Source organism: Narcine bancroftii, chromosome 5 (assembly GCF_036971445.1).
Source record: "Narcine bancroftii isolate sNarBan1 chromosome 5, sNarBan1.hap1, whole genome shotgun sequence".
Taxonomy (NCBI): Eukaryota; Metazoa; Chordata; class Chondrichthyes; order Torpediniformes; family Narcinidae; genus Narcine; species Narcine bancroftii.
The window spans coordinates 194784724-194808679 of record NC_091473.1 but is presented as its reverse complement, the minus strand read 5'-3'; the positions used below and the strand labels follow the sequence as shown (position 1 = coordinate 194808679).

The 23956-nt window shown below is 44.8% G+C and overlaps 1 protein-coding gene across 11 annotated transcripts in view; it reads right to left on the bottom strand.

The window, feature by feature from the left end:
• Nucleotides 1-23956, bottom strand: part of ash1l (ash1 (absent, small, or homeotic)-like (Drosophila)) — a 371451-nt gene that overhangs the window by 28765 nt on the left and 318730 nt on the right. For all 11 annotated transcript variants that reach the window (XM_069940548.1, XM_069940547.1, XM_069940556.1 and 8 more), the window contains one exon: nt 2715-2872. In XM_069940548.1, coding sequence (XP_069796649.1) covers nt 2715-2872 — 158 coding nt within the window. The remainder of the gene's footprint in view (nt 1-2714; nt 2873-23956) is intronic.

Here is a 23956-nt window from a genome sequence, read left to right as displayed (position 1 = left end):
TTGTGTATTTACTATGGTTTTAAGGTGCATGGAAGTAAGTACAGGTTGGATGTAAGAGGGAAGTTCTTCAAATAGAAAGTGGTGGGTACATGAAATGCACTCTTGGCAACAGTGGTGGAGGCAGGCACAATAGGGTCTTTTAAGACACTATTAGATAGGTGCATGGAAATGAGGGCTATGCAGTTGGTAAATTCTAAGCAGATGTTAAAAGAGTCTATAATAGGGTCGCTAAATCACTGTGAGCCAAAGGGACTGTATTATGCTGAAGATTTCTATGCTCTATGTACTTGGTCTGTAGTCTTCTCTCCCTTGGCAAATCAGGACATTACAGCACAGTACAGGCCCTTCAGCCCACAATGTTGTGCTGACCCATATATACCTACCAAAACTAAAAAAAGCCCCAAAACCCTCCCTACTGCTTAACCCTCCATTTTTCTTTCATTCACGTGCCTGTTAAGAGTTTCTTAAATCCACCTAATGTTCCAGCCTCCACCACCATCCCAGCAATTCATTCCAGGCCCCCACAACTCTGTGTTAAAAAAAACTTACCTCTGATGTCCCCCCCACCCCAAACATCCCTCCTTCACTTTGTACAGATGTCCTCTGATGTTTACAACTCCCGCCCTGGGTAAAAAGTGCTGGCTGTCCACCTTGTCTCTGCCTCTCATAATCTTGTAGACCTCTAGTAAGTCACCTCTCATTCTTCTGTGGTCCAAAGAGATAAGTCCCAGTTCTGCTAACCTTGCTTCATAAGACAATCTAGGTAACGTTCTGGTAAATCTCCTCGGCACCCTCTCCATACTTCCTGTAATGTGGTGACCAGAATAGAACACAATTCTCCCAGATGCTTCCCAATGTTGTGAGAGTCTTACTTCCATTCATTTGGCCAGTGTGATCCATATTCCAAACAAGTTATGGGTGAAAAGATTCTTCCTCTGATCCCCTCTGAACCTCTTACCCCCAACCCAGTCACTTAGCAAGGGGAAAATGTCTCCAACTATCTGTCTCCTATGCAAAACAAACCTATCCTATCAGATCTCTCCTCTTTAACAGTAACATATCATCCTTGGCAATATCTTGCTGGTTCTTCTAATAACAGTTACTTCTTTTCTATTTTGTCAAGTTAAAATACCATCGCTCAACTCCCAAAGGGGCAGCTGGTGTGATGCAGCAGGGTGGACTGAGGGAAAATAATATTGCGATGAAATAAAATGGGCCACAGATTGTGCCAGCAGATGGCAATGTTACGCGCACTGTAGTTCATTGAACCGTTCAGTACAAACTGTTCCCATTTACTGTATGCTAACTTCTGTCTTGCAATTGCTTTAAATTTGGAAAATGATTACCAGCAAAGTGAGCTTATGAAACTGCAGAAAATCTACTTCAAGCCTGGACTTTGGTATAGTGCTTGCATCAGAACAGTGTGGGAATGCACAACAAAAGTATTGTGTTCACAGGGGAGAGTGTGAAAGGGGGTGAGGGGAAAGGCAGGAGGAGGGGGGAGGTGGTGGTGTAAAGGGGAGGGGAGAGGTAAGGGGGAGAGATGAGAGGGGACAGGGAGAACTGAGGCGGGGAGAAGTGAAGTTGAGAGCAGGGAGAGAAGTGAGAGAGGATGGGGAGAGCAAAGGGGGAAATGTGAGAGGGGAAGAAGGAGAGAGAAAGGGTAAGGGGGCATAAAGTGGAGGGGTGAGGGTGAGAGCAGAGGGCGAGAGGTGAGGGAGAAGAGCAAAAGAGGAGAGGTGCTTCATACATCGAGTATTGGGTGCCTGTAACACACGCTACCAGATACCAGTGGCAGATATGGCAGTGATGCTTTTGAGGGATTTCGACAGACACATGGATAGGTAGGATACAGATATGGACCATGGGATTAGTTAAAATTGGCATTGTGGTTGGCACAGACATAGTGGGGTGAAGGGCCTGTTCCTGTGCTGCCTTACGTCCTACACAATGTTGGATGAGTATAAATGGGTGGCTGATGCTTGATGAAGACGGGGAAAAGCATAGTTCAGTGCTGTCTCCCTCTCTGTCTTCCTTTTGGGAAGTGGTAAAATGAGGGCAGTTTCAGAACATTGGGAGAAAAGATTACAAGGCAAGTTAGTGTGAGAATGGGATAGCTCTGGCATGGGCTGGATGGGCTGACTGGGTATGGCAGATTGAGACACTCATCATCCCACCCAAACCACCCTCACTCTCATCTGAAGGTTCCCAGTGTTGAGCCCCGGTGGTGAACCACTGTGGGACCCGGCGGCGGTGAATAACGGCAAGCCCTGGCGATGGTGAACCATAGTGGGCCCTGGCGGCGGTGAATCACGGCGAGCCCCAGAGGTGAACTATGGCGTGCCCTGGCGGAGGTGAACCACAGCAGGCCCAGGCAGTGAATCATGGTGGAACCCAGTGTTGGTGAATCATGGTGGGCTCTGGTGGTGAACCATGGCAGTGGTGAACCATGGCAGGCCCCAGTGGAGGTGAACCACAGCAGGCCCTGGCAGTGAACCATGGTGGGCCCTGGTGGTGGCAAATCATGGTGGGTCCCGATGGAAGTGAACCACAGTAGGCCCCTGAAGTGGTGAACCACAGTTGGCTCTGGCAGCAGTAAGCCGCACACGGTGTGGTGGCCCCAGTCACTCCTTGGTCAAACACAAGCAACAGTAGAGGATCAGTGCCATCTCAAGCAGGGAGAAGCTCTGGTCCCTTACCCCCACCCCCCGTACCAGATTTGATGTTGCCATCATCGCGGCAGATGCCGTTCCAGCGGGTGTACAGCGACACGGACTGACTGTTGTCATTCTCCTGCTTCGCCTCCTCCTGCTTCTGCCGCATCTTCTCCCAGTTGCGCACCAGGAACACATGATGCTTCAGGACAAAGTTCCTGGCGGGACAGAAAGAGTAGGTCAGGGCCAAGAGATCAGCAGTGAGCAAACCTACACACGTTAACACGCTCATACAAGCACACCCTCACACACGTCCGTATGCACGCAATCATACACACGTCCGTATGCACGCACACACAGATACACAACTCAGACGTGCACACACAGTCACCCTCACACATACATACACATAGACAGGCACACACTCATTCACAAATACACACAAATACATGTGCACAAACAGATACACTCACACTGACTCATGCACCACACACTCCTCTCAATCTCCCCGCCCAGCCTTTCCAAGGAAATCAACATGCACAGCTGTCAAGATGAAAGCCTTGTGACAACGAAGCCATGTACGATGCTCAGTTGAATCAATTCTCTGACAGCTGTTCCTTCTGTTTGTTCTGCAGCCCTTGCTACACCTAATTCATTGTGGTTTTGATGGAGGCGGAAGTCTTCACTACCAAGGGTTACTCGATGACCTTGACCGACCCGGGGAAATGGGAATGCCAACAATCACTCTGCCTCAGCATTCAGACTCTGCCTTCCTCCACAGCCAACTGCCAATACAATGTGTCCCTCAAAATGAAGCCTGCCCCTTTCCAGGGGGCTAAAGTACACCCAGGTGCTGGAGAAACTCAGGTCACGCAGTAGCTGTAGGAATGTAAAGGGTGACTGAACAGAGGCAACAGGTTATCAGCTACCTTCCTTTGAACCCAGCTGTGATATTCAACAGGTGTCACTGAGGAGTTTGCAAAGGTTTGGCATCACATGGGAAACCCTGGCAAATTTCTGCAGATCTGTGCTCTAAAGTGTGCTGACCGGCTGCATCACGGACTGGGATGGGGACACCAATGATCCCAAGCAAAAAGCCCTGGAAAAGGTAGTGGACACAGGCCAGGACATCACAAATTCAACCCTCCCCACCATCAAAAACATCTACAGGGAACCCTGCCGTCGGAGAGCAGCAGCGATCAAGGATCCACACCACCCACCCAGCACATTCTCTGTAATCGCTGCTGCCATCAGCAAAGAGGTCTCGGTGCCATAAAACTCGCACCTCCAGGTTCAGGAATAGTTGCTCCCCCTCCACCATCAGATTCCTCAGCAACAAACTCAATCAGGGACTCATTTAAGGACTCTGACGTGTGCACTTTATTGCTTTTTTTATTCCCTGTATTGCACAGTCAGTTTGTTTATTTTAAATGCATACGTTCAGTCAGGGTTTTTTTTGCACTACCAATCAGTGGTAATTCTGCCTCGCCCGCAGGAAAAAGAACCTCAGGGTTGTATGCAATGCAATGTACTATATGCATTTTGATAATCAATCTGAATCTGGGACCGTGCTGCCCTTGGTCAGGGGGACGTTTTGAAGAGTGGTGCCTGTCCCTCCTTCCACATCCTTAATGTTCAATGCCAGCAACCAAGAAAGCCTGTCTCTGCTTCACTGTTTTTTCTCCTCCACCTGGGGTAATGGGTGCACCCTTTGGCAACCCCAGATCAGGTTGATAGGTGGGAGAGGTTGAGGGCAAGGCTAGTTCCACTTGACACCCTGGAACATCTTTCCCTCCCTGCCAGGAGAATGGGCCAGGTATTGGAAGTGCAACAGACAACACATTGAACCTGTAATCACCACTGAACCACAAAAGGGAAGGCCAGACACAGTGTTGTCTCTGGAGTCCCATTATGTCAGCTTCCAATTTGGGACCCTAAATGTTTTGAGTTGGAATTTAATTTTTTAAATTTAAACCTACAGGCTCTCCCTCAATTGACCTCTAACCCCAGTGCATTTTGAAGGGTGGAAGGAAACTGGAGCACCTGGAGGAAATCCAAGCTGACATGGGGAGAACATACAAACTCCTTAAGGACAGTGCTGGATTAGAACCTGGGTCACTGGCACTGTAATAGCACTGTGGTAACTTCTACACTAACCATGCATGCCCAGGATTATATGAGAGGAACTGGAACAACTGCTTGGGAGCTGGTTAACATAACGGTCAGCACAACGCTATTACAGCACCAGTGACCCAGGTTCGAATCTAGTGCTGTCTGTAAGGAGTTTGTATGCTCACCCTGTGACCTGCGTGGATTCCCCGGGTGCTCCGGGTTGCTCCCACCCTCCAAAAATACATAGGGTCTGTAGGTTAATAGGACGGCACAGGTCTGAATGGGCGGAATCGGCTTCTAACGGGCTGTTAATGAAAAATAAACCAGAGTACATCTGAAACAATGGCCACAACACAAAGCTCAACAATGCCTCTGGTGTGGCTGCCAAGAGGACAGCATCCTCACTGTGGGCTGTGACGAGTAACCAGACCCCTCCCACAACAGCCCTACCCTGCCAAGTCTACATTCGCGTGGGGCCTCTAGCGTCCCATGTGGCCAGTGAGGAGCCAGTGGAATCAGCGCTCCCCAGCGGTGGGTTGCTGGGGTTTTAAGGATGACTACTTCCTGCATTTCCTGTATTTCTTTGCTTTGGCGTTTGACTGTTTTACAAAATATGTTACTCAAACCTGCCGGGAGCTCAGGGTCTCACCAGCACTGGGTTAAGGTTCCAGGTGGAGGAGTCACGTGATGGAGTAGTGGCCGGTCAGGGAATTCCAGCCCTCTCCGGAAAAGTTAAAAAAAAAACGCACAAAACACAAAGGTACAAGATTAAAATTTAAAACAAAGTAAAAATAAAGGTGAGAAGAAAATGGCAGCGAAGAGAGAAAAGTCGAAAACAACGGGAAGAAGAGAAGAAGAAAGAACATCGGAAGAAGAAGGTGAAGGCCTTACCTGTCCGAGGAGGCCCGCCGCGGAGAGAGAAGCCCGCTCCCTCAGGTCAGTGGAAGTCCCGGGCTCGGGACTACAAAAATGGCTTGCAGAGCCGAGTAAAAGTGCGCAACCGCGCATGAAAAAAAACACACTGACGGGAGGGGGGAACAGCTGCGGAGTCGATCTCCACAGCTGAGAGAGACACCTGCAACCCAGCAGCAGGTGCAGAACACAGACAATAACGACAACAAGAAAGAAGAGGGTAAAAAGAAAACAAGGAGACAACAGATGGTGAACCCAGAGGAAAAAGAAGAAGAAGATCAGAAAGAAATGGAAGAAGAAGAGAAAGGCAAGACAATGGATATATCTTTTTTTAAAGAATATATGGAATCAGTGAAAGAATGGCAATTAAAAGAATTTAATGAGATAAAGATAGTGGGCCATAAGGAAGATGAAGAAGGCAAGAATAAGTGTATATTTACTGCATGGTTCAGGGGAAAAGAGGAATGTGATTAAGTGGCAATCACAGCATGGAGCAAAGTTGGCTGAGCAAAATGGTCTGCTCCCAAATACAGGGAGAGGAAATGCATAAAACGATTTAGGAGGAATGCTCAAACTGAAGGAGGTGGTGAGTAGCACAGGAGACACAGGCCAGACCAGAACAAAGAATGGCCTGCAAGAAACAAAGGGAATGGAAAACCAGTCTAGGAGGAAGATTAAGGCAGGAGGAGGTGTTAAACAGAACAGCAGAAATTGGCCAGACAGGAACAGAATGGTGATTAGAAATATCTGGGGATGAATTAATTTCTGATCAACACAACAGGATAGTCTGGCCTGGAGGATTAAGATGGGAGTGCTACACCCCAGATATCTTCAAAACAGGAGATGACTTGTGATAACCCTTATGCAAAAAGATCTAGCAAAGGAAGACAACCTTTGTTCTGTATGATAATGAAATCTAGCAAAGAAAGCCAACTTTTGTTCTGTATGATAAGGTTGATCTATATAAACTGAGCCAACTGGACAAGAGGGGTCGGTCTTGGGGAGTAGCTCACTGTGCAGGTGACCTATGAACTAATGATTGACCCAGAGCTCTGTTAAGTTTTATTCTTGTGCTGTGTAATAAATTGACTGTTGAACCGAATACCTTCTCCTATCACTTCATTCAAAGAACACGCTGGACTCAGACCACACATAGACTAAATTAAGAGTAAGGTAAAGCCAGAGTCCGACAATTTGGTGACCCCGACGTGATGAAGATGGAGAAGTGACGGAAGAAAAGATACGAAACACCGGTCGATTGTGGTGTGGTGATAACAAGTGACCATTCTACAAAGGGAGGTAAGCAGACGCCTGTTTAAACGAAGTTCTGCTATTGGCAACGATAAAATTGTGTGTTGTCACTACTCTGCAAAACCCTAGTTAAAGCCAAAGAATAAAACAAAAGGGGGTTGGAGTCCCCCTAGTAGAACGGGGTTGGAGTCCCCTGTAGAAAAAAGGGGGTTGGAGTCCCCCTAGTAGAACGGGGTTGGAGTCCCCTGTAGAAAAAAGGGGGTTGGAGTCCCCCTAGTAGAACGGGGTTGGAGTCCCCTGTAGACAAAAGGGGGTTGGAGTCCCCCTAGTAGAACGGGGTTGGAGTCCCCTGTAGAAAAAATGGGGTTGGAGTCCCCTCGTAGCGATCTCGAGAGATAGGTTTAGACACTTGGCCAATTAGAATAAGGTGTATTGTGATAGTTATTTGTTTCTATAGTGTGTAATAAGTATTTGATTAAGGATCGTGTACCATAGTAGTGTATAAGTATCTGTATAAGGTGTATTGTGATAGTTATTTGTTTCTATAGTGTGTAATAAGTATTTGATTAAGGATCGTGTACCATAGTAGTGTATAATAAGTACCTGTATAACGTGTATTGTGTTATAGTTATTTGCTTCTATAGTGTATAAGTATCTGTTTAGGAATCGTATAGTGTATCATAATAGTTTATAATAAGTATTTGTTTAAGGATTGTGTATAGTGTGCCACTGGTGTTTATAATAACGTGGGAATGGTCGAAGTAGATTACAGGGTGTCAAAATCCTACCAGGGGAGAGACCCAGTGAAGTACGAAGTCTAAAGTGTTAAAAATCGGAACAGAGATGGAAGGAGTAAATAGGGATGTAGGGCAAGAGCTCGGGGGAGATAGAGGGGTTCCCCCATCTGTAAACCGACAGTGGGAAAAAACAAGGAATCAATTACTGGGAGGAGTACCGAAGGGAGAGGAGGTACAGGCTATGGCACGGTACGAACAGATATGGAAAGAGCTGCAGAGTCAGGGGAAGGTACCACGAGGTTTTGAAAAAATCCGGCTGGTACTGTACTTAGGAGAAGCAGAGAGGGAAGCAGCCAAGGAGGTACAGGAACATGAGGCAAAGGGACAAGGATCTATATGGAATAGAAGAAGGCTTAAACAGAGAGAAGTGAAGGAACAGAGAAGGGCAGATTTACACATTATGACATTGGCTTGCATGGCTGTGGAAGCGAACCTTCAACATGATATTAAAAAGGGATCCCATATCACTAAGGAAAATACGGGGGAGGTTAAGCCGTCAGCCCCGTTATATCCAAAGTTACCGGAGACATTGCCACCACCTTATCCTATTCCCCAAATGCCAGCAATGCAGATAAGTGAGGGAATAGTGAATGTCACTGAATTAGCAGGTCACGAACTCCAGGAGGCGAAGGAGAGACTTAAGAGAGATATGCAGGAAAGGGTGGAGGAAATGAAGGAGTTAACAAAGGAAATACAGAATGTATGTAAAGTGAGGGAAACTAGTATGCCACTGGAAAAAACAGATGAGAGAGAGCAAGAACAGACACTTGAGAATGCCTTCTCGGTAGGAATGTCAGAGGATCACACCACCCCCACTCCTCACAATAGACAAAAGGAGTCAGAGGATGAGGAGATCTTGACCTTTTGGAGTCAGTGTAAGGAGAGTTGGACGGATAAAGCAGGAGTACACCCAGCCACAGATCCCTTGCAGACTACACTCTTTAGGGCTGCAGTAACGAGTGGACTGCCAGCTGTAGTTAGGGAGGCGTTAGAGAATAACCCTGATATTCCTGGCTGCTCGAGTGAGCAATGGGAAAAACATTTGACCCATCACATGAAACGTTACAGGGCTAAGCAAAAGGAGGACAAACAAACTACGGAGTCGGCACAAGTGCAACTCCTTAAGCTTCAATTGGAAGAGGCTAGGAGAAAGGCAAACGAGGCAAAAAAGATTTCCTCAAAGGGTGCGAACCAGATGATTCAGCAGCCACCGCAGCCACCACAAGGGAATAATATGAGTTGGCACCCGGCCCCATATTGGGCACCGGGTCCCACCTATGTGGCCAGAATGGGAGGTCCAATGGGGGGATTCCGAGTAAGAGGGAGAGGTCGGGGTGCTCCACAAATGCAGCCAGCCGTATGTTTTGTATGCGGTCAGCCAGGACACTGGAAGAGAGAATGTCCCCTAGTTTGGGGTCCTCAGGACACTGGCGGAAGGGGATATGGACCACCACAAAATGAGCATTGGGTCCAGCTCCAGAGATCGTCAGTGCCACCCCCGGTACATCAGGCACCCTATGCGGCTCTAGCTCCGAAGATTTAGCGAATGCTGACAGAGGAGGAGCAATATTGTCCACAGTGACGGAGCCCGAGCACCCACGAGCAGGCTAGGTTGGCAGACCCTTTCCTGCAGATTAAAGTAATGGACATGGAAGTATCCTTTTTAGTGGATATGGGAGCCAGATTTTCAACACTCACTGGCGCTGAGTTTCAAGATAAAACATCATCCTCTAGCGTCCAGCTGATAGGGTTCTCGGGTACACCAGAAAATTTGCCGTTTTCTACACCACTAGTCACTTCTGTGGCGGGACAGACTTTTACACATCAATACATTTTGTCAGCCAGGTGCCCTACCAATCTCTTGGGCAGAGACCTGTTGGTCAAGTGCGGAGCATCGATCCTTTGTGGACCCAGCGGAATAGAGGTCACCTTTCCAAATGGATATTCTATGAACTGTTCAGTAACTACACTGCATTCCAGTTCTCAGATGTTGTTGGTGGCAGCTGGAGGATCCGCATCGGAGGGACTATGGGTTGACATTTACTGGGGGCTGTTGCAACCAGAGGACCCACAGAAGGGAGGGCTGCTAAAGCTTTATAATCAATGGAAGCCGTGGATCCAGACGTTACACCCGTATACCCCTCCCTCGGACCCCCCCCATATGACCCTCTGTTATGATAGGGATGGGGATGAAATGTATCAGCATGCCTTTTATGAAGAGGTAGAGGGCATGCTATGGGAAATTAATTCGGACTACATAGTGGTAGGAAAGGAGGGAGTGGCCGCTAAGGTGGCACTGACATCTGAACAGTTGGAATGGTATGAGATGGCAGGTGAGGCCATTCCTCATGTCACCCTTGCAATTGGCACTACTCACCAGGCAAAAGATTTGGGACCGATGTGTCGGAACTTGATGTCCCTTAGTGACTGGTCCGATACCCAAATACCGACAGTGCAGTTCTCCTCATCTGGTCAGGCATACAGAATTTTGTCTCCGACATATGATCAAGTCCTCCTTGAGCATAGACAGATTGAACGCTTTCATGGTAGAGAGAAGATGGATCACCCCGACTCGGCCCCTATGCTAGATTCTCTCCCTGAGAACCTGTGGTCAGTGGGATCAGCAGATGTGGGTTTTTGTCAGCAGGTTGATCCCATAACCTTCGAACTGTCAGATTACACCCCTATTTGGCAGATGCAGTATCCCCACAAACCTGAAGCGGAGGAAGGTTTGGCAGATACCATTGATGGCCTTGTGTATTCAGGGGTGTTGGAACATTCGTGTTCTAGTTGGAATACACCCTGTTCCTAAACAAGACACGGGCAAATATCGGATGGCCCATGACTTAAGGCGCATCAATGGTATTGTGAGAACACCCACAGTTCCAGTACCAAACCCATATACTGCCATGACTGCTTTAACCCCCAACCACAAGTGGTTCTCTTGCATAGATTTAGCGAATGCTTTCTTTTGCTTGCCGCTGGCAGAACCATTAAGAGATGTGTTTTAGTTCACGTATAGAGGTAGAAAGTTGCGGTATACTAGGCTTCCGCAGGGCTTTATCTTATCTCCAGGGATTTTCAATCAGGTGTTGAAAGAACAGCTGGGGGGGCTAGCACTGCCAGGTGGGGTAGTTCTGATCCAGTATGTAGATGACATTCTATTAGCAGCACCTGATCATACTTCCTGTTTGGAGGCCACCTGTCTCCTGCTAGTGCAGCTGTTCAAGGCAGGCTTTAAAGACTCTCGCTCAAAGCTGCAATGCTGCAGACAGGTGGTCACCTTTTTAGGGAGAATGGTCTCAGCGAAAGGCACAGGGATTTCCCCTGCATATCGAACAGCGATACTACATCATCCAAAACCAAAGACAGTAAAAGAGATGCTTTCGTTTTTGGGTTTGTCAGGTTATAGTAGGCAGTTTATCCCATCGTATGGTGAGTTGACACATCCACTGCGAACTTTGGTGAATGAGCAGGGGATGAGGAATCTGGGAGCTACACTTGATTGGACTGCACAGGCTGAGATGAGTTTTATTCTATTGAAGCAAGCTCTTACAACAGCTATAGATTTGGCGATTCCAAATTATAAACTACCTTTCTTTTTGGATGTTTCTGAAAAAGCACACACAATTGATGGTGTTCTTTTTCAGAAAAAAGGGGGTGGAAGATGTGTGCTCATGTATGTGAGTATCACACTAGACCCGACGGAAGACAGACACCTACCATGTACGAGACATGCAGCGGGAGTAGCAAAGATTTTACAAAAGGTGGCACACATAGTAATGGGACATGGCCTGACGGTATTAACAATACATAGCATTGTAGCATTTGTGAGCTCGACAGCATTTACAATGACTTCGCTAAGGCAGACGAGACTAGAAAAGATCCTGAATGCTCCAAATGTTACGTTTACCCATGAAGGCATTAACATGGCAGACAATATGGGAGAGGGAGAACCACACTGTTGTGAGAAGAGGGTAGTGAAGGATATTAAAATAAGACCTGACTTACAGGCTACACCCTTAAGAGAACCAGATGAAACCTTGTTTACAGATGGGTGTTGTTACAGACACCCCACAGATGGATTGAAAGCTGCCTATGCGGTGGTACGAAAAACTACAGGAGGATTTGAAGAAATCATTACAGGGACAGTGAGAGGAAAGGAGTTAGCACAACTCGCAGAACTACAGGGAATGATAGCAGCATTAGAATGGGCAGAAGGGAAGGAGGTCAATATATATACAGACTCGGCATATGTGGTAGGGACAATACAGGTTGAACTTAGTCAATGGATTAGAAGTAGGTTTTTAACAGCAGCAATGACCCCAATTAAACACGAGAAGGACGTTAGCAAACTGGCTGAGGCCCTCCTGAAACCAAGGGCATTAGCAGTTCTTAAATGTAAAGGACATGATAGAACAGATACGATGGTGGCTCGGGGAAATCAGGAAGCGGACATGGCCGCTAAAAGGGCAGCAGGATACGGCCCTCAGTTTATTATGATACAGGCAGACAGAACAGCACATGACTTATTACCACCGTGTAGGGTAGAAGTAATAGTACAGGAACAAGCAAAGGCATCACCTCAGGAAAGGATGGTATGGGAGGAAAGGGGGGCAACCAAGGATCAAGGATTATGGAGATCGATAGACGGGAGGCCAGTCTTACCATCTGGACTCATGAAGCCCCTCCTCGAGGAGGCGCATGGGCTAACACACTGTGGAAAGAAGCAGATGATAAGGTACTTGATACACTGGTGGCACCCCTTCCTGCCGGCGATGGTGGAGAACCATATTAGAGAGTGTGAGGTATGTATAACTTTCAATGTCAAGGCGACTGTAAAGCCACATGAAGGACAGTTCCCGTTACCTAAGTTACCAGGGCAGGAAATCGTACTTGATTATACGGACATGATTGAGAGGGTAAGTGGCTATCGATACCTCTTAGTAGCAGTAGATGTGTTCACAGGGTGGCCGGAGGCAATCCCTGCCAAAAGAGAAGATGCAAGGACGGTATGTAAATTCCTGATCAACCAGTATATTCCGAGACACGGATTTCCCAGAAAAATTCGGTCTGATAATTGAAGTCATTTTAAGAATAACGATCTACAGGAGGTAGAAGCAATGTTGGGATTGAAACATGCCTTTGGAACGGTGTACCATCCACAATCCCAAGGGAAAGTGGAGAGGATGAACCAAACAATAAAAGGTAAGATCGGGAAAGTACAGGCACGGACCAAACTAAATTGGGTGGATGCGTTGCCCCTGGCATTAATGTCAATAAGGAGTTCGGTAAGTTCTGTTGCAGGATTCACTCCATATGAACTACAAACAGGGCACCAGTTTCCAGGACCAGGAGCCGGAATTCAGACTACGAAGAATGAGGTAAGTTCAATGGGATGCAAGCTTTATTATGATAAACTAACGGCTCTGGTGTCAGATTTTTCACAACAGGTCACAAGTCCCAACAGAGAAGGGGAAACACCGATACCTTCAGTCGCGGAGTGGGTTCTGCTAAAGGTCATCAAAAGAAAGTGGTCGGAGCCCAGGTGGACAGGACCCTACAGAGTGGTGGAGAGGACGTCCCACGCGGTTCGACTACAAGGAAAAGGCGAGACGTGGTATCATTGGAGTCAGTGTGCAGCAACGGACCCACCGACATGGACACTGGAACAGATTCGAACGGAGGTGACTGAGAACCTGTGAAACAACCACGGACTAAGAACACTTAACGTCCCTTTTTAAAGAGACTATTGGACTACGGTGACTGTGTATCAGTGGTTGACGGCATAATCAATTTATTGGCATCAAAACAATGAAAGGAGCTGGGATGAATACCACGTGGGGACTATGGGTACTGGTATTCCGAGCCCTTGAAGGGGCTGGAGTAGAAAACCACTGTACAAAGTGTGTGCACTCGGCCTGGGGGTCGCACAACGAAAAAGAACAGTACTTTGCTGATTGGACTAACTTTCCTGAACACTGTGTGGGGACTCACACGGGACGTAAGTGTGTGCATAATGGACAAGTGTATGATGTTAAATTCAATAAGGGCTCTTTACAGTTCACGCCAAATCGAGACCGCTGTCCCCAAGGAGTAACATGGTTTTGTGCCCCGGAGGGAGACCAAGATAAGGAGAAAGGGGGCTCAATTCCCATTCAGAGGATACAGTGGGACCCCATGTGGCAAAAGGGAAAACAACCATACGTATGGGACAGAGATAAGGGGGATATCTATGCCAACGCTAAACGCCAGGCTGCCACTCACAGAGTAGGTGACAATAGATGGGTAGACCTTTGCCAAACTACGGCAGAACTCTTGGGGGTTAAAAACTGTTGGGTGTGTGGGGGACCCACAAGAGATGGATCATGGCCATGGAGCGGGGAGCCCCTGGAAGTGTGGGAGTTGATGAGTTTTCACGGATCGGCAGATGAGATGCGCCCCCGCCAGACATGGCATCTAGCTAATCACCCATTAGGAGAGGAATGTATCAGGAAGGAGCAAGGCAAGCATTATAAAGGAGATTCGAGGTGCACAAGGGTTAAAATCTTGGGGAAGTACCCTCGATGGCATCCTCAGCGACCCCGGTGGTTCCTGTCCCCACAGAAGGTAACACATTGCAGACCTATAACAGATAACTCCCGTGGGAAAGTGGTATGGAATTGCACGGGCGTTAATCCATATGAAGGGGTTCCCTCACTCAGAACAATTTTGGGCTCATCCCTATCCACACGGATTTGCCCCAGAGGGTTTATATTGGATTTGTGGGAATACGGCTTACACTTTTTTGGAGCCAGATTGGAGGGGAACGTGCTGTATAGGTATCATTCAACCACAATTTGTGCTGTTACCACAGAACGACTCCCATCAGTTAGCAGCGCGTGTATATCAGGGGCTCAGCCAGAAGAGGGATTTAAAGATCGGTGAGTGGGGAGAGGACTGGCCTCCAGAGCGCATTATTTCTTATTATGGACCTGCCACTTGGGCCCAGGATGGGTCCTGGGGATATCGAACCCCAATTTACATGTTAAACGTCTGATTCGTTTACAAGCTATTTTGGAAATTATCACCAATGACACCGCCACAGTCCTTAATCTGTTGGCAGAAGAGCAGCAACAGATTAGGGCCACGGTGTTTCAGAACCGCTTAGCTTTAGACTACTTGTTAGCCACTGAAGGGGGAGTGTGTGGGAAATTGAATCTCACTAATTGTTGTTTAAAAATCAATGACAATGGGCAAGCAGTAAAGGAGATTTCATCTGGCATTCGCAAATTAGCTCATGTCCCGGTTCAGACCTGGCGACCCTGGGCAGCTCATGGCTGGGAAATTTGTTCTCTGGAGCCTGGGGATGGATACAGACTGCAGTGCTAGTTGCTGGAGTTGTGGTGTTGGCGTTGGTCCTGATCCCGTGCATCCTTCCCTGCCTCCAGTGCCTGATTCAACGAGCGTTGTCACAGAGAGACATCCCCAGACCCCAAGGCATGTATTTGTCCCTACTGCCCTCCCAAGAGTATAATGACTACAAGGGGTCAGAGATGCCGGTCCTTGCAATAACTCCTGAGGTCTCGGTCTAATAAGGTAACAGGTGGTTGATCTCATTTTCATGAGACCAAAAGGGGGACTGTTGGAATCGAGGGGTTAAAACATTATGAAATAAATGATTAATTAATAAGTGTATATTTACTGCATGGTTCAGGGGAAAAGAGGAATGTGATTAAGTGGCAATCACAGCATGGAGCAAAGTTGGCTGAGCAAAATTGTCTGCTCCCAAATACAGGGAGAGGAAATGCATAAAACGATTTAGGAGGAATGTTCAAACTGAAGGAGGTGGTGAGTAGCACAGGAGACACAGGCCAGACCAGAACAAAGAATGGCCTGCAAGAAACAAAGGGAATGGAAAACCAGTCTAGGAGGAAGATTAAGGCAGGAGGAGGTGTTAAACAGAACAGCAGAAATTGGCCAGACAGGAACAGAATGGTGATTAGAAATATCTGGGGATGAATTAATTTCTGATCAACACAACAGGATAGTCTGGCCTGGAGGATTAAGATGGGAGTGCTACACCCCAGATATCTGCAAAACAGGAGATGACTTGTGATAACCCTTATGCAAAAAGATCTAGCAAAGGAAGACAACTTTTGTTCTGTATGATAAGGTTGATCTATATAAACTGAGCCAACTGGACAAGAGGGGTCGGTCTTGGGGAGTAGCTCACTGTGCAGGTGACCTATGAACTAATGATTGACCCAGAGCTCTGTTAAGTTTTATTCTTGTGCTGTGTAATAAATTGACTGTTGAACCGAATACCTTCTCCTATCACTTCATTCAAAGAACACGGTGGACTCAGACCACACATAGACTAAATTAAGAGTAAGGTAAAGCCAGAGTCCGACAGTTGCTGGGGTTTTAAGGATGACTACTTCCTGCATTTCCTGTATTTCTTTGCTTTGGCGTTTGACTGTTTTACAAAACATGTTACTCAAACCTGCCAGGAGCTCAGGGTCTCACCAGCACTGGGTTAAGGTTCCAGGTGGAGGAGTCACGTGATGGAGTAGTGGCCGGTCAGGGAATTCCAGCCCTCTCCGGAAAAGTTAAAAAAAAACGCACAAAACACAAAGGTACAAGATTAAAATTTAAAACAAAGTAAAAATAAAGGTGAGAAGAAAATGGCAGCGAAGAGTGAAAAGTCGAAAACAACGGGAAGAAGAGAAGAAGAAAGAACATCGGAAGAAGAAGGTGAAGGCCTTACCTGTCCGAGGAGGCCCGCCGCGGAGAGAGAAGCCCGCTCCCTCAGGTCAGTGGAAGTCCCGGGCTCGGGACTACAAAAATGGCTTGCAGAGCCAAGTAAAAGTGCGCAACCGCGCATGAAAAAAAACACACTGACGGGAGGGGGGAACAGCTGCGGAGTCGATCTCCACAGCTGAGAGAGACACCTGCAGCACAGCAGCAGGTGCAGAACACAGACAATAACGACAACAAGAAAGAAGAGGGTAAAAAGAAAACAAGGAGACAACAGATGGTCAACCCAGAGGAAGAAGAAGAAGAAGAACAGAAAGAAATGGAAGAAGAAGAGAAAGGCAAGACAATGGATATATCTTTTTTTAAAGAATATATGGAATCAGTGAAAGAATGGCAATTAAAAGAATTTAATGAGATAAAGATAGTGGGCCATAAGGAAGATGAAGAAGGCAAGAATATGAGAGAATTTATAAAAGATTGGATCCCCAGGGTCCTAGGAAGACCAAAATTACAGGAAGAAATGGAAATAGAGAGGGCACATAGAACATTAGCCCCAAAACCACAACCGCAGCAAAAACCAAGATTCATTTCAGTAAAATTTTTAAGATATACAACAAGAGAAAATATATTGGAGAAAGCAATGAAGAAAATAAGAGAAGACAAAAAGCCACTGGAATACAAAGGTCAAAAAATTTTTTTCTATCCAGACAAAAGTTTTGAACTCCTGAAGAAGAGGAAGGAGTTCAATGCAGCAAAAACGATCTTATGGAAAAAGGATATAAATTTATGTTAAAGTACCCAGTGGTACTTAAAATAGTTATTCCAGGGCAACAAAACAGACTATTCTCGGATCCAGAAGAAGCACGAAAATTTGCAGAACAACTACAAAACTAGCAGAGAGATGAAGACATGTAATGAGAGTAAAAATGACCACGAACTATATGTATGTGTGTATATGGGTATATATATATATATATATATATATATAATCTTCTTCAGCATGATGCTGAACCAAGCCATGAAAGACCCCAACAATGAAGACGCTGTTTACATCCGGTACCGCACGGATGGCAGTCTCTTCAATCTGAGGCGCCTGCAAGCTCACACCAAGACACAAGAGAAACTTGTCCGTGAACTACTCTTTGCAGATGATGCCGCTTTAGTTGCCCATTCAGAGCCAGCTCTTCAGCGCTTGACGTCCTGCTTTGCGGAAACTGCCAAAATGTTTGGCCTGGAAGTCAGCCTGAAGAAAACTGAGGTCCTCCATCAGCCAGCTCCCCACCATGACTACCAGCCCCCCCACATCTCCATCGGGCACACAAAACTCAAAACGGTCAACCAGTTTACCTATCTCGGCTGCACCATTTCATCAGATGCAAGGATCGACAATGAGATAGACAACAGACTCGCCAAGGCAAATAGCGCCTTTGGAAGACTACACAAAAGAGTCTGGAAAAACAACCAACTGAAAAACCTCACAAAGATAAGCGTATACAGAGCCGTTGTCATACCCACACTCCTGTTCGGCTCCGAATCATGGGTCCTCTACCGGCACCACCTACGGCTCCTAGAACGCTTCCACCAGCGTTGTCTCCGCTCCATCCTCAACATCCATTGGAGCGCTCACACCCCTAACGTCGAGGTACTCGAGATGGCAGAGGTCGACAGCATCGAGTCCACGCTGCTGAAGATCCAGCTGCGCTGGATGGGTCACGTCTCCAGAATGGAGGACCATCGCCTTCCCAAGATCGTATTATATGGCGAGCTCTCCACTGGCCACCGTGACAGAGGTGCACCAAAGAAAAGGTACAAGGACTGCCTAAAGAAATCTCTTGGTGCCTGCCACATTGACCACCGCCAGTGGGCTGATAACGCCTCAAACCGTGCATCTTGGCGCCTCACAGTTTGGCGGGCAGCAGCCTCCTTTGAAGAAGACCGCAGAGCCCACCTCACTGACAAAAGGCAAAGGAGGAAAAACCCAACACCCAACCCCAACCAACCAATTTTCCCTTGCAACCGCTGCAATCGTGTCTGCCTGTCCCGCATCGGACTGGTCAGCCACAAACGAGCCTGCAGCTGACGTGGACTTTTTTACCCCCTCCATAAATCTTCGTCCGCGAAGCCAAGCCAAAGAAAGAAAGATATATATATATAGATGTGTATGTATATGTATATGTGTGTATACATGAATGTATCCGTATTTAGAGGAAAATATATAGAGTATAGATAAGAATTAATAAGGGAATGAAAGGGAATAGAGGGAATAAGGAGGGAATTAAAAGAGTGACCTTTGTTACATATGAAAATTGAAATCTTTTCCGGGCAGGGCTGGGTGGGGAGGATTTACGGTCACTGCAAAATCAGTTGACGTTTGCGAGTGAATTCGCAAATCCAAATGGAGAGGAGAGATGTAGTTGCCCGACAAGGGATAAAGGGCAACTCAGGAGGGGGAGGGGAGAATGGGGTTAAAGAAGTTTTAAATAGGAGAATAAGGAAAATGTTTGATGTTTTAGAAATGTTGTCTTATATAGTGTTCAAAACAAGAAAGCAGAAATGGATAAGAAGGAAAGGTGATGATGGAGAAACGGAAAGGGAAGATAAACAAAGTATGAAATGGCTACATTGAACTATATGACTTTAAATATTAATGAAATACATAACCAAATCAAAAGGAAGAAACTGCTAAATTTACTGAAAAAGTAAAAAATTGATATAGCATTTGTGCAAGAAACATGTTTAACTGAATTGGAGCACAAGAAATTAAAGAGAGATTGGGTAGGACATGTAACAGCAGCGTCATATAATTCAAAAGCTAGAGGAGTAGCTATATTAATCAGTAAAAATGTTCCAATTAAAATAGAATAGGAAATAATAGATCCAGCAGGGAGATATGTAATGATAAAATGTCAGATATATTCAGAGTTTTGGAATCTACTCAATGTATATTCACCTAACGAAGAAGATCAAAAGTTTATGCAAGATATTTTTTTGAAGATAGCAGACACGCAAGGGAACATATTAATAGGAGGGGATTTCAACCTTAATTTGGATTCAAATATGGATAAAACTGGGAAAAAAATTAACAGAAAGAACAAAGTAACCAAATTTATAATTAAATCGATGCAAGAAATGCAACTTTTGGATATATGGAGGAAACAACACCCAAAGGAAAAGGAATATTCATATTATTCGGGTAGACATAAAACATACTCAAGAATAGACCTATTTCTGTTATCAGCTCGTATGCAAGATAGAGTAAGAAAAACAGAATATAAAGCTAGAATATTATCGGACCATTCACCCTTGATATTGACAATAGAGTTAGAGGACATCCCTCCAAGAATGTATAGATGGAGATTAAACTCCATGCTACTTAAAAGGCAGGATTTTAGAGAATTAATTGAAAGACAAATTATAATGTACTTTGAAATAAATACGGAATCAGTGAAAGATAAGTTTATACTATGGGATGATGAAGAAGGACTATAATCAGGAAACAGAGCAGTTGGAAAGGGAAATAGTAAATATAGAAAAAGAATTAGCAATGAAGGAAGATACAACTAAAAGAAGAGAATTGGCAGATAAAAAAATAAAATATGAAACACTACAAACATATAAGGTGGAGAAGAATATAATGAAGACAAAACAGAAATATTATGAACTAGGGGTAAAAACGCACAAAATTCTAGCATGGCAGCTTAAGACAGAACAAGCTAAGAAAATGGTATTGGCATCAAGGAAAAAAGACAAACAAATCACATATAATCCAACGGAGATCAATGAAAACTTTAGAGAATTCTATGAACAATTATACCAAACTGAAAACGAAGGGAAAGAAGGCAAAATAGATGAATTTTTAACTAAAATTGAAATACCAAAATTACAAACAGAGGAACAAAATAAATTAACAGAACCATTTGAAATAGTAGAAATACAAGAGATAATAAAACACCAGGAGAGGATGGATTCCCAATAGAATTCTATAAAACATTTAAAGATTTATTAATTCCTCCCCTCCTGGAAGTAATCAACCAGATTGATAAAACACAAAGCTTACCAGATTAATGTAAAACAGCAATAATTACAGTAATACCAAAGCATGGGAAAGATCCACTCGCACCAGAATCATATAGACCAATATCATTACTTAACACAGATTATAAGATAATAGCTAAACTATTAGCAAACAGATTAGGAGATTATGTACCTAAAATGGTAAATCTAGACCAAACTGGATTTATTAAAAAAAGACGGACAACAGACAATATTTGTAAATTTATTAACTTAATTCATGCAGTAGAAGGGAGTAAAGCGCCAATAGTAGCAGTTGCTTTAGACGCAGAGAAGGCCTTTGACAGAGTAGAATGGAATTATTTATTCAAAGTATTGCAAAAATTCAGTTTACCAGAAAAGTATATTAATTGGATTAAAGCATTATATAAGGGGCCATTGGCGAAAGTGACAGTAAATGGATATATATCAAAGCAATTTAACTTAAGCAGATCAAAAAGGCAGGGATGCCCACTATCACCCTTATTGTTCGCGTTAGCTATAGAACCACTAGCAGAATTGATAAGAACAGAAAGTAATATAAAAGGGATAAAAATAAAAGACAAGGAATATAAAATCAGTTTATTTGCGGATGATGTTATAGTATACTTAACAGAACCAGAACTATCAATAAAAGAATTATATAAGAAATTGAAGGAATATGGAGAAGTGTCGGGTTACAAGATTAACGTAAATAAAAGTGAAGCAATGCCAATGAATAATGCGGATTTCTCAAAATTTAAGAAGGAATCACCATTCAGATGGCAAATGCAAGCAATAAGATACCTAGGTATACAAATAAATAAAAATCTCGGCCATCTATATAAACTCAATTATTATCCACTAATGAAAAAAATTACAGGGCGATTTAGAGCATTGGAAAGATTTACCATTAACACTAATAGGAAGGATAAACTGTATTAAAATGAACATTTTCCCAAGGATATTATACCTATTTCAGACATTGCCAATATACTTGACAGAGAAATTCTTCAAGGAGTTCCAGGTGAACACACAGCCAGCAAAGGGCCTCCTCGGCTGGTGTCAGGCAGGCGCTGGATGTTTTAAATTATTTTTTACATTTACAGTAATAGGCCCTTCCGGCTCATGAGTCTGCACCACCCAAATACACCAATTAACCTACAAATCTCATGTCTTTTGGAATGTTGGAGGAAACCCACACAGACACGGGGAGGATGCACAAACTCCCACAGACAGTGGCAGATTTGAACTCAATCTAACTGCTACGCTGTCACTGATCACCTTGTCTAATGGGATATGCATTCATTTTGGGCCCTGTTTGACAGGAGTTAGGGTGGCAGGGTTCGTATAGCGGTTAGCACAACGCTGTTACACCACCAGTGACCAGGATTCAAAACTGGTGCCTTCTGTCTTTCTTTCTTTTTCAATCTTTTTATCAAGTTTCAGATTAATAAACATAAAAATGATATAAAGAGATTGGGATTGCATTAACAACGGTTAATAGATACAAACACAGGCATCGTGCCTCCCAATCTCTTAAAGGCCAAACATGAAATGGAATCAAACTTTATTACAAAAATATCCCCCTAACTAAGAAACAAAACAAAAAAGAAAACAAAAGCTGGATGACCGTGTTTCAGCGGGTAAACAATTATTTTAAGGTTAATTCCGCTCCTCTACACTCACAAAAAAAATGTTGAAAAGAATTCGAAAAGGATGAACTTACATCATATGAAGATGTTGAATAAATGGTCTGCATGTTTCTTCAAATTTAACCGAAGGGTCAACAGAACCACTTCGGATTTTTCGAAGTTTAAACATGCTCTAGTTTGGGAAAAACATTGAAATATAGTGGGTGGTGAAGGGTCTTTCCATTTGAGTAGAAAGAATCTCCTGACAACTAAAGTAACAAACGCAATCACACGACAAGCTGAAAAAGATAAGTGGCCAGAGTCCAAAAGTGGTCGTCCAAAAAATGCAGTCATAGGATGAGGTTGTAGGTCAATGAGCAAAACTGCTGAAATAATATAAAAAATATCTTTCCAATATTTTTTCAGGGAAGGGCAGGACCAAAAAATGTGTGTTTGGGAAGCCCCCTCAGATTGACATCTGTCACAGATAGGCTTTATATGGGAGTAAAAACATACTAGCTTGTCCTTGGACATCTGGGCTCCATGAACCACCTTAAACCGTATCAGAGAGTGTCGAGCACACATTGAGGAAGTGTTAACTAATTGGAGAATTTTCTCCCATGTCGCTATAGGTAAAGGTATCTGAAGTTCTCTTTCCTATTGATTCTTAATTTTGTCAGAAATCCCTTGATGTACCTTCAGGATCAAATCATAAATTGTTACTATCAAACTCTTCCGAAAAGGGTTTAAACATAAACATAACATTTTATCAGACGTGGTAGTGGAAAAGTAGATAAAGTGACATTGAAAAAGTTCCTAATCTGTACATACCTGAAAAAATGTGATCAAGGCAAATTCTATTTATTAGGCAACTAAAGACATGAGACAGTTATCCATAAATAAATCAGGAAAACATACTTCACATTTCATAAAAGAAAAGCTTGATACTTCTGGATGGTTTGGAAGGAAAAATTAGATAGAATAGGTGAAGCCATTAGGGCAGCAGTTGACAAAGCGGTTAACGCAATGCTATTATAGCACAGTGATCAGGACTGGGTTTGCATCCCGCACTGTTAAGAAGTTTGTACGTCCTCCCCGTGTCTGTGTGGGTATTCACTGGGTGCTCCGGTTTCCTCCCACCATTCAAAATGTACTGGGATTGTAGGTCAATTGGGTGTAATTGGACGGCATGGGCTCGTGGGCTGAAAAGGCCTGTTACTATGCTGTATGTCTACTTCATTCAGTGGTGACTGTTTGTGCAGGAGCCAGATTCTCAGCGGGTTTAATTCCTTGTCAGTGCAGTCCCGCTCCACAGGACTGCACAGTCCAGACTCGGCGGAGTGACTGAGGGCATCTGGCCACTGCTCTTAAATGGCCACTCATGGCCAAGCTGCCTGGCAACAAACCTGAGTGGTGTAGCTTGTCTTCATCGATACTGGGCTGTGCAGGGCCAGGAAGCTGCAGGGAAATTAGCCCAGTGGGTGACCCTGGGACAGGCACGGAAAACCGTGGAAGGAGGCAGTGCCCATCCCTCTCGTCCATCGAGGACACCTGTAAGAGGCACTGCCAACATCATAGAGACCCCCATCCATTTGACTTCTAGCTCATAAGCCCACACTGCACAAATACACCAATTATCCTACAAACTTCTCACCCTGGTCACCACCTCTTCTCAAATTTGCTACAGAAGCCTCTCGTCCGGCAAATCTAGGTTCAAGGACAGCCTTTTTACAATAGCTATAAAACTCCTGAAGATCCTCATATTACCCTAACTCTAAAGCAGCCATTTTCAACCTTATTTTTACCACTGGATCCCTTAGGTCTCTGC